The sequence below is a fragment of the Perognathus longimembris genome, chromosome 11 (genome assembly GCF_023159225.1).
Source record: "Perognathus longimembris pacificus isolate PPM17 chromosome 11, ASM2315922v1, whole genome shotgun sequence".
NCBI classification, from domain to species: domain Eukaryota; kingdom Metazoa; phylum Chordata; class Mammalia; order Rodentia; family Heteromyidae; genus Perognathus; species Perognathus longimembris.
In genome coordinates, this window is record NC_063171.1 from 40,224,146 (window position 1) to 40,240,780 (window position 16,635).

At 51.0% G+C, this 16,635-nt stretch overlaps 1 protein-coding gene across 2 annotated transcripts; it reads right to left on the minus strand.

Annotated features, from left to right (window-relative positions):
- Positions 1-44: 44 nt before the first annotated feature.
- Hcn3 (hyperpolarization activated cyclic nucleotide gated potassium channel 3) lies at positions 45-12,448 on the minus strand. Of its 2 annotated transcripts, XM_048357539.1 has the most exons (8): positions 12,163-12,448; positions 7,870-8,299; positions 6,531-6,692; positions 5,921-6,139; positions 5,385-5,531; positions 4,712-4,952; positions 2,448-2,612; positions 45-2,062 (listed from the first exon to the last, which is right to left on the minus strand). In XM_048357539.1, the coding sequence occupies exons 1-8, from the start codon at positions 12,438-12,440 to the stop codon at positions 1,362-1,364; spliced, it is 2,343 nt and encodes a 780-aa protein (XP_048213496.1). In that variant the 5' UTR covers positions 12,441-12,448; the 3' UTR covers positions 45-1,361. The 2 variants fall into 2 exon arrangements, with proteins under 2 accessions (XP_048213496.1, XP_048213497.1); XM_048357540.1 differs by lacking the exon at positions 5,385-5,531.
- Positions 12,449-16,635: the final 4,187 nt, after the last annotated feature.

Consider the following 16,635-nt stretch of genomic DNA (forward strand, 5'->3'; position numbering starts at 1 on the left):
TAAACCCAACTACTTAGGAGCAATTATAAAATCTTCTCTCATATGCCAGAACCCCAGAACTCCCCACCCAGGAGAGAAAGAGATCTAGGATCCTGGCCCCATTGTCTTCTGTGCTGCAGAGTGGAAGGGACAATGTGGGTGGGTAAGGGATCACTCCAGTCCCTGAGAAGGCAGAGTCACTGGATGGCCTGCCCTTCCCCGGGGAAGGAAGCCTCAGTGCCTCCCCTTACTCCTGCACCACCAGCAAACCCAGAGGCAGACACATCAACTTCCCCCTCTTGGGTGGGCCTGGCACTACTATCTTGATAGGGAGAAGGTTTGAGTATTGCTGCTGATGGAATTTAATGACCGTAGATCTGGCATGGAGAGGCACTGCCTCTCCTGATCCTCCCATCTCCCTACTAGGAAGTGTGTGTGTGTGTGTGTGTGTGTGTGTGTGTACAAACAACAAAGGAATGAGAGAACAAAATGAATTGATAGTTAAATTAGTAAGAGAATAAATAAACTGAATAAATGACAATAAATAAGACACATAAATAAAGAGGGACAAAAAAGAAAAGCCATATAAGAACTTAGCCACTTGCCCCCAACCTGGGGGGCGGGATCTAGGCTGGCACACTAAATAAGGTCTTGAGTTTCCCTTAGCTTGAAGTGGGAGACACCACCGGGGCAAGGGACACAGGGAAGCGGCAACTCTGGGTTTACACAGACAGTTCTACCACATAGAGTCAGCTGGGAACTTGGAGGGAGATGCGTGTTCCCACTCAGGATATAGACTGGAGGGTCCAGAGGTGGCAGTAAGAGGGCAAAGGTAGATGCCCACACTCAGGACACAAGACATTTGTTGGCAGTAATAGGGACACAGATAGTTGACAGCTATGCTAAGATAAACACGCCAGGCAGGGGACGGGAAGATAAACAAGCCAGCCAGAGCCTGCAGTTTCACAGGCAAGGGACAAATCATCTAGTTACTTGGCAGTGATGGCGGTGGCAAGTACTTGTGCTTAGTAAAGGCAGGGTCGAGGGCCGAAGCCTGCACCCGGCAGGACCATGGCCAGGAGGAATACCCTTTGTTGAGGGCTCTTGAGTCATTCTACTTGGCAGTGGAGACATACAGCGCCTGACACAGTGCCTTGAACATGGTAGGCACTCATATACACATGACAAATGAGTGAATGGGTTGGGATGTCAGACAGGCTGTGGCTGCTTGGGTTGAGGACACAGAACATCTTCATGGAGGTAAGGGGAGAGATTCCCATAGGGCAGTGCTGTAGGACCCCTTGGTGTTCCCCAAGGGGCATCTGCCCTTGGGCGTACACACTATTGCACCCTAAGAGCTAAGGCCAGTATAACCAAGGGTTTCACATGTTGGCGGAGAGCTGGGGGCCCCGGGGGGTGGCTGGTTCAGGCACTGATGGCCTGGGTGGTTGTGCTGTCCCTGGAGGCTTGGCCAGGAGCCCCGAGGGGGGCAGGCGCTCACTTCCAGAAGCCTTTCTCCCAGGAGAGCCATCACCTGTTGCCCTCTGAGGCAGAGAAGGTTGAGAAGCTGAGAGTGGGCGACCCCGGGGTCCCAGCCGCCTTCCACCTCCTCCTGGGGGTGGGCCCAGCAGAGACACCTGGGAGCGGCCAGCCCGGGACAGGCTGGCGTGGAGTGTTCGGGCAGGTGGGGCAGGCAGACGGGAGGTGGATGCCCACGGCCCCCTGGCCAGCAGAGGACCAGCTCGGACAGGCACCAGTGGGGAGGCTGGGGATCCTGCCGAGCGGCGAGCAGAGCGAGCAAGCAGGGTGGCTGGAGAGTCAGGGGAGAGAGGCAGAGAGCCCCGCTGGTGAGTCAGGGCGATGGCCACACTGGACGTCATGGCAGCTGCTTGAAGGGGCGCGTGCACTAGTGGCTCCCACAGCACTGGCTTCCCACTCAGCCGGGCTCCTGTGCCTGGGGCCAAGCCTCGAACACCCCGGGCCATGTCCCTGTCATGTTGCACCAAATGCTGCTCCATGATGCCACCGCTGCTGCTGGGACTCGGCTCAGAGCGCTTCCTCTGCAGCATGGAGTTCTTCTTGCCTAGAAGGTGTCCCCGCATTAGAGGAATTAGAATAGGGAAGGAATCCAAAGGGTAACAGGATGGAGTGGGGGGTGGGGGGGCGGTGTCAGGCCTATGGCAATGGCTCTGGAAGGTAGATTTGGGGAGATGGGGCTGAAAGAAAAGGATATGAATTAGAGATAGCCTGGCTCAGAGGCTGACGCTCAGGAGAAGGACTCAGGGCATGTGGATGGGTATGGATGATAGAGCCAGGGGCATGGCTTGCTGAAAGAGGAGGACTAAGGATAATGTGCCTCCGTGCTAAAATGTCGGTTGGGGCATTTTTGGGGACTGGGTGGGTTGGGATGTGGGAGATAGGAAGAGGTACAAGTGGGACCCAGAGCAGACGGGGTGGACAGGCCTCACCGATGCGGCGCAGGCGATCCATGGCCACTGTCTCAAAAGCCCGGCGCATCATGGGGAACTCCTCCAGCACAGCATTGAAGTGGTCCACGCTGAGTGAGTAGAGGCGGCAGTAGGTGTCGGCCCTCACGCTGGCTGTGCGCCGGCCCCGAGTCAGCAGGCAGATCTCTGCAGAAGTTGGAAAGCTCAGGACCCCTTTCCTAGACCTCCCTTTCCCCGTGAGCTCCCTCTTACAGGGCCTGCAGATGCTAACCCAGAATTCTGACTCCTTGTTCAACTTGGGGAAAACTAATGATTCATCCTACCCTATCCCAGATGTTCCGAGCATTGACCTTCCCAATGTCTGAATACGGCTCTTGGTCCTTCTCACGCTCTGCAAGTCACAGCTGACAAATAGGCAGGTTATGCTAGCTCTAAGACTCCTAGTCACTCCACTCCACTTTAATTCTCAGTCCCATTGCTCTATACCCAGGGATACACCTGAGGTAATTCACTCTGTGTAGCTTCTCCTCACACCCCTTCAAATGACCACCATGGAGCTCCCTGGAGGAGAAAAGCAAAGCTATGAGGGGGCCAAGTACAACCTGATGGCTTGGGGACTAAGGTTATATGAACCTCATTTTGGGCAGCAGCTGGCAGAACTGCCCCCCCCCCCCGACCCAATGCGACAGGCTGGGTCCTTAGATCATACCACCAGGTCAAACCTCAAGTCCCCGAGATAGCTGGTCTTCATTCCTATCTTTTTCCTAACCTATAGGACTCCTAAATTTTACACTTGAGTCCAAAAAGGCCTCTAGACAAAGACTCCACATTGGAATCTCCTGAGGGTTGGTTGGTGGTTTGTTTTTGGTGGTACTAAGGTTTTGACTCAGGGCTTTGTGCTCGCTAGGAAGGGCACTGTCACAAGTGTCCCCAGTGTCTACCTTATTTTTGTGCCAGTACTAGGACTTTTTTGTATTTGTATGTGCCAGTCCTGGGGCTTGAACTCAAGGTGTGGATGCTGTCCTTGAGCTTTTTTTTTCTCAAGGCTAGCACTCTACCACATGAGCCACAGTTCTACTTCGGCTTTTTTTTTTTTTTTTTTTTTGGTAGCTAATTGGAGATGAGTCTCACAAATGTTCCTGCCTTGGCTGCTTTCAAATCTCAATCTTTGGTTTTCAGTCTCCCCAGTAGCTAGGATTACAGGCATGAGCTACCAGCATCCAGATAGTACTAGGACTTAAACTTAGGGCTTCTTGGCTTTTCTCTCTCTCTTTTCCTCACATATGGTGCTCTATCACATGAACCGTCCTCTTCAGTCTGATTTTTTTTTTTTTTTGCTAGTCCTGGGGCTTGAACTCAGGGCCTTGAGCACTGTCCCTGGCTTCTTTATGCTCAAGGCTAGCACTCTACCACTTGAACTACAGTGCCACTTCTGGCTTTTTCTATATATGTGGTGCTGAGGAATTGAATCCAGGGCTTCATGTATGAGAGGCAAGCACTCTACCACTTCACCATATTCCCAGCCCCCAAATGATTTTTTGTATGCTGGTCTTAGGGCTTGAGTTCATGGCCTGGGTGCTGTCACTGAGCTTATTTTGCTCAAGGCTAGCACTCTACCACCTGAGCCACAGCTCCACTTCTGACTTTATCTGGTTTATTGGCAATAAAGAGCCTCAGGGTCTTTCTGCTTGTGCTGGCTTTAAAGCATGATCCTCAGATCTCAGAGTAGCTAAGATTACAGGCATAAACCATGAGCACTTGGACCAATTTATATATATTTTTTTCCTGGTTAATTGGAGATAGTCTCTCAGACTTTTCTGGGCTGGTTTTGAACATCTCAAGTAACTGGAATTACAGGAGTGATTCCCTGGCATCTAATTTGTTTTCATCTTTCGAAGAGAGTCTCATATTTATGAGAGCTGGTCTAGACTGCAATCCTATTTATTCTGCCTGCATAGTTGTAATGACTTAATTTTTTTATTGGTTAATATTGGGTCTCACTAACTCTGTGCACAGGCTGGTGGCCTCCAACTACAGTCCCCTGGATCTCTACTTCCCACGTAGCTAGAATTACAGACCCGAACCACTACACCTGGTCTCCAAAGAAGCTTTTTAAAAGCACAGCTCCAGGCCCCAGGCCTAGAGATTCTTGCTGCATAGACCTGGTGAGGGCCTGGAACTCTGTGATTCTGCTGCATAGCTAGGTAGGGACCCTGTTCCAGAGAGAAGCTTCCATCTGTCCAATGCTTGCAACCACTCCCACCCCCTCCCTGAGGCTTGCTGACCCCCAAAGTAGGATCCATCAGTGAGGCGGGTGTCCCGGGCACCACGTGCCAGCACGCTGAGCAGCCCATGCTGGATGAAGTACATCTTCCTGCCCACTGAGCCCTCACGCACCACGAGGTCTCCTGGCTGGAAGACCTCAAAGCGGAGCTTGGTGAGCACTGCGGTGACGAAGCTGGGGTCAGCGTGGGCAAACAGCGGCATGTGGGCTACTAGGCCCCGACAGGTGAAGTTAATGATCTCCTGGGCAGAAGAGAGGCTTGTTAGCCAGCTGTGCCCTCCCTCCCCACCCCACTCCGATTCCAAGGTGTCCCCACTTCTCTGTCTCCAGAAATCCCACCACTAGAGCGAGATCTAAAAATGTCTGGGATTACGAAGGGAGGTTGAAACCCTCCTTAAGCTTCTGCCTTCAGAACACTCCCATGGGTCCTCGTGGAAACACTTCTCCCAAGTAGAAACCACTGAAGTCTCTCCCCCATACATACTTCACCCCCATGAGACCTTCAAGAAAGACCTAAGGGCCCCTCCAAACACCTGGCCTCTGTAGGGGCCTCTACAGGCCTCTCTCCCTACAGGACCATCTGCAGACCAATACTTCCTCCTCCCAGACAGCACTCTAGAGGCCAGGATCCTTTACAAGCCCCACCGTCAGAGCCCAGCCCAGCCCAGCCCCACCTCCCGCAGCGGCTCGCTCAGCTCGCCTAGGATGCTCTCCTCATCAAACATCTTGCCCTGGTAGCGATGCTCGTAGTACTCATGGATGCGCTGCCGTGTGTCAGCTGGCAGCTTGTGGAAGGACATGTACTGCTCCACCTGCTTGTACTGGAGGGCCAACCCATTGTGAGCAGGAAAAGGACACAGACATAGGACCAGAAGAGGGGAGCAGGAGGGGGAGCGTCATAGATGCAGGTCAGACCCAGCGGGGTAAAACATTGAGCCAGACATGGACACACAGGGCCACAGAGGACATACAGATAGTGGTAAGTATAGGGCAGACATACAGCAGTCACAGCAAAACCCAGGGATGAGCAGAGGAGGGGTCCAATAACAGCAAATTCAGCCCAAACAGTGAAAAGGTCACACAGGGTATGGGACAAATGGTCATGAGGCAGAGAAGAACATAGAGGCTCATCAGAATGGGCCTTCAGTTGAGCTACCCAGTTTTCAGCACCTCTCCATGCCCACCCCTTCCCTCTCCTGTCCCTGCTGACCTTCTCTTGGTACTGACGCCGGGAAGAGTCCAGGGACTGGATGAGTGCAGTGGCATGACCGATGAACATGGCGTAGCACGTGGCGCCCACAATCATGCTGAGCATGGTGAGCCAGACGTCAGGCATGCCTACAGGTGCCTGCTGCCCATAGCCAATGCACAGCATGTGGCTCATGGCCTTGAACAGGGCGTGGGAATACTGGCGGCCCCATGAGTGGTTCTGGGGGGCAGAGCACATTGCAGGTCTAGGCATGGGTCCCTCGAGCCTCACTCTTCCACTGCCCCCTTTTCTCTTTTAGTCCTTCTACTTCAGACCTTCCTTCGGGGGCATTTGTTTGATTCTAGAGTCCCTTGAAGCACAATGGGCCTGCTTTGCAACTTGGGGAGACCTCCGTTTCTGCCTCGGCTCCCTTCACTTGCCTGCTCCCTCCAACACACAAGGACTCCATCGGGAACTCTCTCCTTTCACCTCCCTCCAGCCCACCCCTTCCGTCTTGTCTGTTGATCATCTCTGACCTCCTGCCCCCCTGCCCCGGGGGGGCTATCCCTATTACTTGGGCAGAAGAGCCCTTAGGAAGCCCAGGAGTGGCAGAGCTGTGGGGGCTTCTCACCACCATGCGGTTCATGGAGACCCAGCAGTCGGGAGGGAAGTCCTGCAGCATGGGAACCAGGAACTGCAGACAGCCATCCCAGTGACAGAGCAGCAGCATCATCCCAATGAGGTTGAAGATGCGCACCACAGCGCTGGCCAGGTCATAGGTCATGTGAAAGATCTGAGGAGTCCGAGGAAGGGCTGCTGTGGACAGGAACCCCTCCCTGCGGGTCCTCCTCCAGTCCTAGCCTTGCAAGTTCTCTTTGAACTTCTCCCTTGCCCCAGCTTCCCTGAATTAAAAAAACGTGGCTATTATTTATTTGTATAGGGTTTTATAGCACACACACACACACACACACACACACAGCCAATACAAAGTAGGTTGTGTTATTATTTTTGTCTTGAAGATAGGAAAACTGAAGCCAATCAAGTGCCCAGAATCACACTATAAGTGCCATGGCAGAGACTCAAACTCATCTGCTGCACAAGCTGCATAGATGTCAACTGGAAGAGAGGAGAAGGGGGCTTTTCACAATGTCAGGTCTCCAGGCCAAGTGTGCAAGACTTATAGCAGGGGCTGGGAATGTGGCTCAGTGCTTGCCTAGCATGCATAAAGCCCTGGGTTCAATTCCTCAGTACCACATAAACAGAAAAAGCCAGAAGTGGCACTGTGGCTCAAGTAGTAGAGTGCTAGCCTTGAGCAAAAGGAAGCCAAGGAACAGTGCTCAGGCCCTGAGTTCAAGCCCCAGGACTGGCAAAAACAAAAACAAACAAACAAAAAACATTAGGAGCAGGCAGCACTTCCTCTCCAACAAAAGCAATCAGAACAACTAATTTGCTGAGGACTTACTCGGTGCCAGATGCCTAAGTACTTTACACAAGTGAACTCCTTTAATCCTTCAACCAAATCATAATTAAATATATTATTACCATCTTAGAGAATAAGAATCAGCCATATATATATATATATATATTTTTTTTTTTTTAGATTAAAAAACTTAGGATCTGACCCCCAGGAAATGAAATTTTTTAGAACCTGTACTCTCAACCATGGAACCCTGCTGCCTTGAAGTAGCAGTTTCCTCTTCATATCTATCTTTCACCCAGCCATCACTAACCCTAAAGTGTTTGTCCAGCTGCTGGGCATTACCCTTGAGCACCACCAGCCCCACCCCATGCCTCATTCCATGAACATTTACTCTGTTCCCGCATCCTCCCCATGACTTAGCAAATAATTCATCCATGGAAGCCTCATCCACCTGCCCCATCCCATAAAGTCACCAGGATCCCCACCCCCACCCCACAGCACCTTCCCACTGAGGAATCTGCAAGCCCCCCTGCCCACCTCCCCACCCCACCTCCTCCCACTGGTGTATGTAGCGGATGAGGCGGGAGAGGCGGAGCAGTCGCAGCAGGCTGAGGATCTTGGTGAAGCGAACGATTCGCAACGCTCTTGCTGTCTTATAGACCTCGGCATCTAGCCTTGGCTCTAGCTCCACCACCAGGAAAATATAATCCACTGGGATAGAGGAGATGAGGTCAACCAGGAACCAGGTACGCAGGTAGCGAGTGCGGATGGCACGCGGCGCCAGCAGGATCTCAGCACCCTCCTCCACTACAATGCCCGTTCGGAAGTTGAGCACCAGATCCATCAAGAAGAAAGTGTCAGAGAGGACATTGAAGACGATCCAGGGTGGGGAGTTCTCCTCCTTGAAGAAGGTGATGCCCACGGGCAGGACGATGAGGTTCCCCACCATCAGCAACAGCATGATCAGATCCCAGTAAAACCTAAGTCACAAACGGAATGCAGAGTAAGATCAAGGTGACATTTCTCTGACACTGCCAAGAAAAGAGTGGGCAGGATATAGATTAGTGGTCACTAGGAGGGAAAATTAGGACCAGCAGTTAGGAAAATAATTCCACATCGTTTAGTTAGGTTAGACATTTGCATTCCGTGCAGCTCAACAATTCTGTCTCTAGATACACGTGCACATTTAGGGAAGGTGCTCCAAGACATATTACAAGAATTCGTATTAAATTTGATTAAATTTAATCCTTGATTAAATGTGGTGAAATTCAAATCAACATCTGTAGAAAATGTAGGTAAGACAAGCCAGGGGCTGGCGATATGCATAGCATGCAAAGCACAATGGGTCTGAGCCCTACCAAAGGAGGAAAAACATCCCATATAAATATACTGCAACGTATTCACTCTATAGCTAGAAAACTACCTAACTACAGCTACATTCAGTAGCAGTAGAGGTGAATCTCTCAAATTCTATGTTGAGAAGAAGAAAGAAACATGAAGATACATATCTAGATACAAAGAAACATGATACATATGCAGATGATTCCACTGAAACTGCTTTCCAATCCCAGTCTGTAGAAAAGTAACAACTGTTTTAGAAATTAAAGAGTCCCAGACAACTCCAATATGAAGCTGGAGGTTCAGTTCAGTGGTAGAGTGTGGACTTAACCTGATGTAGGCCACAAGTTCCTTTTTTTTTTGTTGTTATGGGGCTTGAACTCAAGGCCTGGGTGCTGTCCCTGAAGTTTTGTGGATTTTGTTTTGGGCTTGTTTATTTTTGACAGTTTTGGAGCTTGAACTCAAGGGCTGAGCACTGTCCCTGGCTTCCTTTTGCTCAAGGCTAGCACTCTACCACTTGAGCCACAGCACCACTTCCAGCTTTTTCTGTTTATATGGTTCTGAGGAATCGAACCCAGGGCTTCATGCATGCTAGGCAAGCAACTCTACCACCAAGCCACATCCCCAGCCCCGCTGAGTTCTTTTTGCTCAAGGCTTAGCACTCTACTACTTTGAGCCACAGCTACACTTCTGGTTTTTTGGTGTCAAATTGGAAGTAAGAGTGTCACAAACTTTCCTGCCCAGGCTGCAGATCTCAGCCTCCTGAGTAGCTAGGATTACAGGCATGAGCCACCAGCACTGGGTACAAGTTCAATTTTCTTTTTCTTTTTTCTTCTTTTTTTTGCCAGTCCTGGGGCTTGGACTCAGGGCCTGAGCACTGTCCCTGGCTTCTTTTTGCTCAAGGCTAGCACCCTACCACTTGAGCCACAGCGACACTTCTGGCCATTTTCTGTATATGTGGTGCTGGGGAATTGAACTCAGGGCCTCATGTATACGAGGCAAGCACTATTGCCGCTAGGCCATATCCCCAGCCCACAAGTTCAATTTTCAACACTCCCCTCCAAACCTACACAGGAGGCTGAAATCTGAGAATCAACGTTCAGAGCCAGTCTAGCAGACAAACTTGAGAGATTTATATCTCCAATTGAGAAGTAAAAACCTAGAAGTGGAGGCATGGTTCAAAGGGTAGAGTGCCAGGCTTGAGCAAAGAAAAGTTAATCGAGAGTATAAGGCCTGCTGGGTGCTGTTGGCTTACACCACCTACAGCTTTTTTTTTTTTTAATTAATTAGAGATAAGAGCCTCAGGTACTTCCATGCCTGTGCTGGCTTTGAATCATGGTCCTCAGATCTTGGCCTCTTGGGCAAATAGGATTAGAGGCATGACCCACCAGCGCCCAGCAATGTACACATCTTAATATAGATAGTTGTTACATGGAAGCTTGCTTTATAATTACAGACATATAAGATATACATATATGCATGTATATACTCATCCCTATTATGTAAAATTGGTGTCATGATTATGAAGCATTTTTAAATGTGTAAAAGCAGAGATAGTACTCTATGTTAACTTCACGGGGTTGTTAAAAATTTTCCATCGAGACAATGGATGTACAAATGCTGTACAAATAGTAGTTGGTGCTATGACTCACCCACCCTTTAGTCCCAGCTTTCTGAAAAGGTTGCTGTTTCTCCTGCTCTCTGTCCATTCCTAGTCTAGGACCTCACGTCTTCCTCAGCCTGTCCCACCCATTCCTCCTCCACAGCACTATCGCACCCATGAAATCCTATTCCTCTCCTCTGAGGTGGTCTATTATCCTACCTCCTCTCCTGTCTGAACTGAGCTTTCTAGGGATTCCTCCTCCCTACCCCCCGCCTTTGATGGCTGCACACAGAAGATCTCCTAAGGAAATCCCAAGGCAGTGAGGTTTGAGCTCCACATCCCTGCACCTGCTGGGCGTGCCCAATGGGACTCCGGTTGAGCCCAAGCAAAGGAAAGCTAGACGGCTTTGGCAGAAGCTGTGGAAAAAAGGAGGTCAGTAGGGAGCAGGGTGAAGCCTTCATTCAGAGAAAAATTAGTGGATAATCTGAGAGACTCAAATACCTATGGTGGTTTTAATTTTAGGACATGTCTAATCCTAGCATAAAGCCAAAACACAGCCTGGTCTGACTGTGATTACAAAATCAATCCTTCAGCCCCTGAGAGGGAACTAGGTGATTCTCAAATCCAAGTCTCCAGGAAGCCCCTCAAATTGCTGCTTTCATTAAAAAAAAAAAATACACCTTTAGCCTCCCCCTCCCCCCCTCCTGCGCCCCACATCTCTCTTGGGCTCTGAAGACAGATCCTGCACTGGGAGATAAGGGAGAGGAAAAGAAAAGGTTTGCTTAAGCCATCAGTACATCTTCACAGCCTGACTCACAGGCGGTCACAAGCCCGGCGGGTGATGCAAGGAGAAGATGGAGAAAAAGCACAATCATAAGGGGGAATCTGGCTTCTGGGGACACATCTGAGGGTGTACTGGGGGAGGGGAGGAAGATCCACGGGAGACGAAAAAGGGTGCACTGGCAGGATGAGAGCCAGGCGGTAAAAAGAGAACTGGGAGGAACAATGGGAGCAAAAGGAACAATTAATGCGGATGTCTGTGGATGCACAATAATGCCTAAATCTCCAATTGCGTTCCCTGCACACTTTGTCTTTTCCCAGGTTAGCAGCTCCGCACACATCTCCACCCCATCCAAAAACTGTCCTTCACTTCCCCCAAGGACAGGGCTGCTCTCCTCCCCTAGCGACCTTGATGTAGAGGTACAGCTTTATGGGGACGGTGAAATGGCCCCACCCCCGCTTTCAGTCCCTCCCCCCTCCCCCCCCCCCCAGGAATCACCTGGGCGGTGGTCCTGCTGGGCTGCCTCAACTGCTTTGAGTTTTGGCCCCGCCCCACCGCGCCCGCCTTCAGCACCAGGGACAGCAGCAACCCGAGCTGTGGTCCGGGACCCCTGCCCCTCCCAGGTCCCTAAATTTCTAGGTAGCCTATCCTGCTGAGATAGGCAGGTGCTGGTGGGGGTGGGGGGGCTGGGAGGGGGCGGGTAGAGGGTGGGATATAGCAGGGTTCGACTCTTCCTCAGACTGACCCCGAGCCTGGGGTCATGATATCATCTTTCGGATTCTCCGACACAAGAGAACTGGAGAAGACTAGAGAGGTTCCGAACTGGGGGTAGCCCCTGTGGGTCCAGATGGGCTACGGGGTTCCTGCACGGGGGGAAGCACGCTCTGTGGAGATTCCTCGGCGTTTGCTTGCCGGTTCTGGAGCCTCAGCCCGACTAGAAACGGAGGACCACCGGCCGGGGAATTCCTCGGTTGGGTAGGGGGCGAGGGGAAGGCGATTCTCCGGCTGCACCCGGGGACCCCCTGGGTGCCTGCGGAGGGTGGGGCGGGCCTGGCACCCGCGTCGCTGCCCACGGGGGGTGGGATCAGTGTCCTCCGCCCTCCTCGCCGGGCCCCCAATACCGGAAGTCGCTGTAGGGGTGGATGATCCAGGCCCCCGCTGACTTCACCCGCTCCTGCTCGATTTCCACCGCCTTGTGGCTGCCGAACACCCGCAGGGAGAACTTGTTGACCGTGGGCTGAAGCAGCGTCCCAAGCTGCCTCCTCTTAGGCTCCGGCGCCGACGCGGGGTTCCGACCCGAGGCCGCGTTCGCCGGAGCCGGAGCAGCGGCAGGCGCCGCTTCCAGCCCAGGGGTCGTCCCTCCGCTGGCCCCGGCCGCCGACCGCTGCTCCGCCTCCATGACGCCCGCCAGCTCACACGCGCGGCCTCTCGGACCCCTCCGCAGCCATCGGGGGCTCCGCGACCCCTCGGGAGTAGGAGCCGGCGCAGCCCCGCAGGCTCGGAGCGGAGGCGCCGTCGGCTCCGCACCGCCAGCGAGCGCGGCGGAGGGGGGTGTGTGCGAGACCCGCGGGCCGCCGGCGGCGGGCGGGCGGGCGGGCGGGCGGGCGGGCTGGCTGCGCGGCGCCCCCTGGCGCGGGCCGCAGGAACGCTGGGCGGGGCGGCGGGGACGGGCCGAGGAAGCCTCCGCGGCCAGGGGGACTCCGCGGTGGGCGTGGCCTGGCGCTCCCAGGGGGCCCGGCCGGCGTGGGAGTGGAGGGGGGGCGGGGAAGCGCAGCCGCAGACGCAGCCAAGGAGAGGGCGTGGCCTGCCCTTGGTGGGTTTTCGCCCGCTGAGAGCGGAGAGGTGGGGCCACCTGCCAGTGGCGGGAAACGGCTTGGGGAAGGGAGGGCCCGGGATTGGGGGCGCTGAGGCGAGCGAGGGAGGAGTGGAGGTCTGAGTTCAGACAAGAGTTTCCCAGTGCAGCCTCGGCTGACCTTTGCTTTTGAGATTCCTCTTCCCTGTCCTTACCATGGTCTCTCCTAAGTCTTTTCTGAGTGCCTCCAAGCTGCTGTCCCTAGCATATTTCCCAACGGTTCCACCAACTTTCACCAAATGCAACTATTTTTCACTGAGTGGTTACAGAGGATACAAACATAGAGTATAAACGTTGTAGCTATTAAGGGGCTGGAAACCTGGCTTGGCGGTAGACTGCCTGCCTGGCATGTGTGAAGCCCTGGATTCCTCAGCACCACATACACAGAAAAAGCCAGAAGTGTCGCTGTGGCTCAAGAGGCAGAGTGCTAGCCTTGAGCAAAAAGAAGCCAGGGACAGTGCCCAGGCCCTGAGTCCCAAACCCCAGGACTGGCCCAAAAAAAATGTAGTTATTAAGCCAACTGCTCATCTGTGCCCAAGCACAAAACAAACAAGAAATTACACTATATGTTATTAAGTGCTGTACATTCCTAAGTATCTGAACCTTTTCAGCTCCTTTTTTTTTAATTGCTACTGCCTTATTTCAAGTCTTTAGTGGGTCTTTTTCCCACCTAAATTATTTTAGAAGTCTTTGTTAGAGTTTTCTGTCTAAGCAGGGTGCCAGTGGCTCATGCCTGCAATCCTAGCTACTCAGGAGACTGAGACCTTAAGGATGGGTTCAAAGCCAGCCCAAGAAGAAAAGTTCCCATGAGACTCACTACTCAAAATGACCCAGTGGCTCCATTTGTAGGCAAAGGAGCTTGCCTACAACCAACAACAACAAAGAAAATTTTCAGTCTCTCTCAGCCTAATTCTTTTTATACTTTACCAGTTAATTACTTTTTTTTGGGGGGGGGGTCACTTGTAGAGCTTGAACTCAGGCACTGTCCCTAAACTCTTTTGCTCAAGGCAGCACTCTACCACTTTGAGCCACAGCTCCACTTCTGGCTTTCTTAGTAGTTTATTAGAAATAAGAATCTCACAGACTTTTCTGTCCAAGCTGTCTTTGAACCTTGATCCTCAGGTCTCAGCCTCCTGTATAGCTAGGATTACAGACGTGAGCCACCAGTGCTCAGCTCAAATGTTTGTTTTGTTGTTTTGTGTGTGCGCACGCACGTGTCTGTGCAAGTGCCAGCAACTATATTGGGACTTGACTTCAGGGCCATCTCCTGTTATTGCTAGGATAGTCTCCCCTCTCACCCTAGTTGGTAGTCTAATACTTGAGCTACATCTCCAGTCTAGATATATCTGATTAATTGAAGACAGTCTCAGGGTTTTTCTGCCTGGACAGATCTGCTTCAAACCATGATCCTCCTTCTCAGATTCCATAGACTTGAGCCATAGACACCCTGCCTCTCTGGAAAGACAAAACGGCAATCATGGCTGGGCAGTGGTAACTCATGCTTGTAATCCTAGCTATTCAGGAGGCTGAGATCTGAGAATTGCAGTTCAAAGCCAGCCTGTGAAAAAAGACTTTTTGATCTCCAATAAACTACTAAAAAAAAGGGGGGTGGGCTGGGAATATGGCCTAATGGTAAAGTACTCACCTCTTATACATGAAGTCCTGGGTTCAATTCCCGAGCACCACATATACAGAAAACGTCCAGAAGTGGCACTGTGGCTCAAGTGGTAGAATGCTAGCCTTGAGCAAAAAGAAGCCAGGGACAGTGCTCAGGCCCTGAGTTCATGCCCCAAGACTGGCAAAAAAAAAAAAAAAAAAGCCAGAAGTAGAGCTGTCACTCAAGTGGTAGAGCACTAGCTTTGAGCAAAGGAAGCTCAGGGACAGCCCCCAAGCCCTGAGTTAAAGGCCCAGGACTGGTGTGTGTGCACACATGCACATACACACACACATTCTGAAATGCCTTATTCTTTTTTGTTTCTTGGACTTTGCAAATATTTCCTCTGCCTGGTATTTTCCTCCAACTCACTTTCTAACAACTGGATAAGATCCCAACTTTTCTAGGTGAACCAAATAACATTTCTCATTCTCCTTTCTGCATAGAATCTAGAGTTTTCTTTTCTTTGCCAGTCCTGAGGCTTGAACTCAGGGCATAGGCACTGCCCCTGAGCCTCTTTTGCTCAAGGCTAACACTCTACCACTTGAGCCACAGCACCATTTCTGGCTTTTTTGTTGTTGTTGTTGATGTGGTACTGAGGAATTGAACCCAGGGCTTCATGCATGCTAGGCCAGCACTCACTCTATTGCTAAGCCATATTCCCAGCCCTAGAGTTTTCTTACAGCAGCAGAGTCACCACTGTTTATAACAGCTCATGTCACAAGGTTTCCACAATTTGTTTACATGTCACACTCTTCTCCCATCAGATTAAGGGCCTGAAGAACAGGCATCTTCTGGGCTGGGAATGTGGTTTAGTGGTAGAGTGCTCGCCTTGCATTCATGAAGCCCTGAGTTTGATTCCTCAGCACCACATAAATAGAGAAAGCCAGAAGGGGTACTGTGGCTCAAGTGGTAGAGTGCTAGCTTTGAGCAAAAAGGAAGCCAGGGACAGTGATAGTCCCTGAGTTCAAGCCCCAGGACTGGCAAAAAATAAAGAACAGACATCTTCTATCATCCACCTGGCACTATGATGGGCATCTTAGGGACACTCAGCAAATGTTTGTCGAATGAATGATCTAGGAAAGTGTTCATGAAGGAAGTAAAATCGCTATTCCTTCCCCCCTTTTTTTAGGTTGTAGGGCTTGAACTCAAGGCCTGGGTGCTTTCCCTGAGCTTTTTTGTTCAAGGCTAAAACTCTACTTCTTTAAGCTACAATTCTCCCCCTGGTTTTTTGGTGGTTAATTAGAGATAAGAGTTTCACATACTTTTGTGCTCTGGCTGGCTTTGATCTGTGGTTCCTCAGATCTCAGCCTCCTGAGTAGTTTAGGACTTACAGGCATTAGAAACCAGGGCCTGGCTACTGAGAATTTTTTGTTTCTTTTCTTCTTAGTTGGAGGTACTGTGGTTTGAACCAAGGGCCTCTTGCTAGCTACGGAAGCTACTTAGCACTTGAGCCATGGGAATGGAAATTTTCAGAATGGGAAAGTTTTTCTAAACTATTTCTATTTGACTAGTCTAATTTCTACTTAACTATCTCCCATCCAGCTGCACTCTGATATTTCCAGACTTTATTCATTATTTTGGTGTGTTTTTTTTCTATGCTTGACCTTGAACTCTGGGCCTCATGCTCTGTTTTTAAGCTCAAAGCTTGTGCTCTACCCCTTGAGCTATTCCTCCAGCTTTTTGCTGGATATTGGAGATGGAGTCTCTCAAATTTGTTTTCCTGAGCTGGCTTCAAACCACCATCCTCAGATTTTTACCTCTTGAATAGCTGGGATTACAGATGTGAGCCATCAATGCCTGGCTTATTTTTATTTTTAGTGATGGTTAGAGTTTGAATTTATATCCTCTCTTTTGCTAAACAAACTCACAACCACATAAACCACTCCCCCAACCCTCTCTGACTTACTTTTTCTTTTTCTTATTTATTTAGCCAGTTCTGGGGTTTGAACTCAGGGCCTGCGCACTGCCCCTGAGCTTCTTTTGCATAAGACTAGCACTCTACCACTTGAGCCACAGCGCCACTTCCAGCTTTTTCTGTGTATGTGGAACTGAGGAATTGAACCCAGTGCTTCATGCGTGCCAGGC

Excerpts from the sequence above, each read along its gene's own strand:
- Hcn3 (XM_048357539.1), bottom strand. The coding sequence starts at position 12,440 with ATGGAGGCGGAGCAGCGGTCGGCGGCCGGGGCCAGCGGAGGGACGACC. Across the intron at positions 5,532-5,920 it reads GGCGTCAGTACCAAGAGAAG|TACAAGCAGGTGGAGCAGTA; the intron begins GTCAGCAGGGAC and ends TTGGCCCTCCAG. Across the intron at positions 4,953-5,384 it reads TGAGCGAGCCGCTGCGGGAG|GAGATCATTAACTTCACCTG; the intron begins GTGGGGCTGGGC and ends TCTTCTGCCCAG.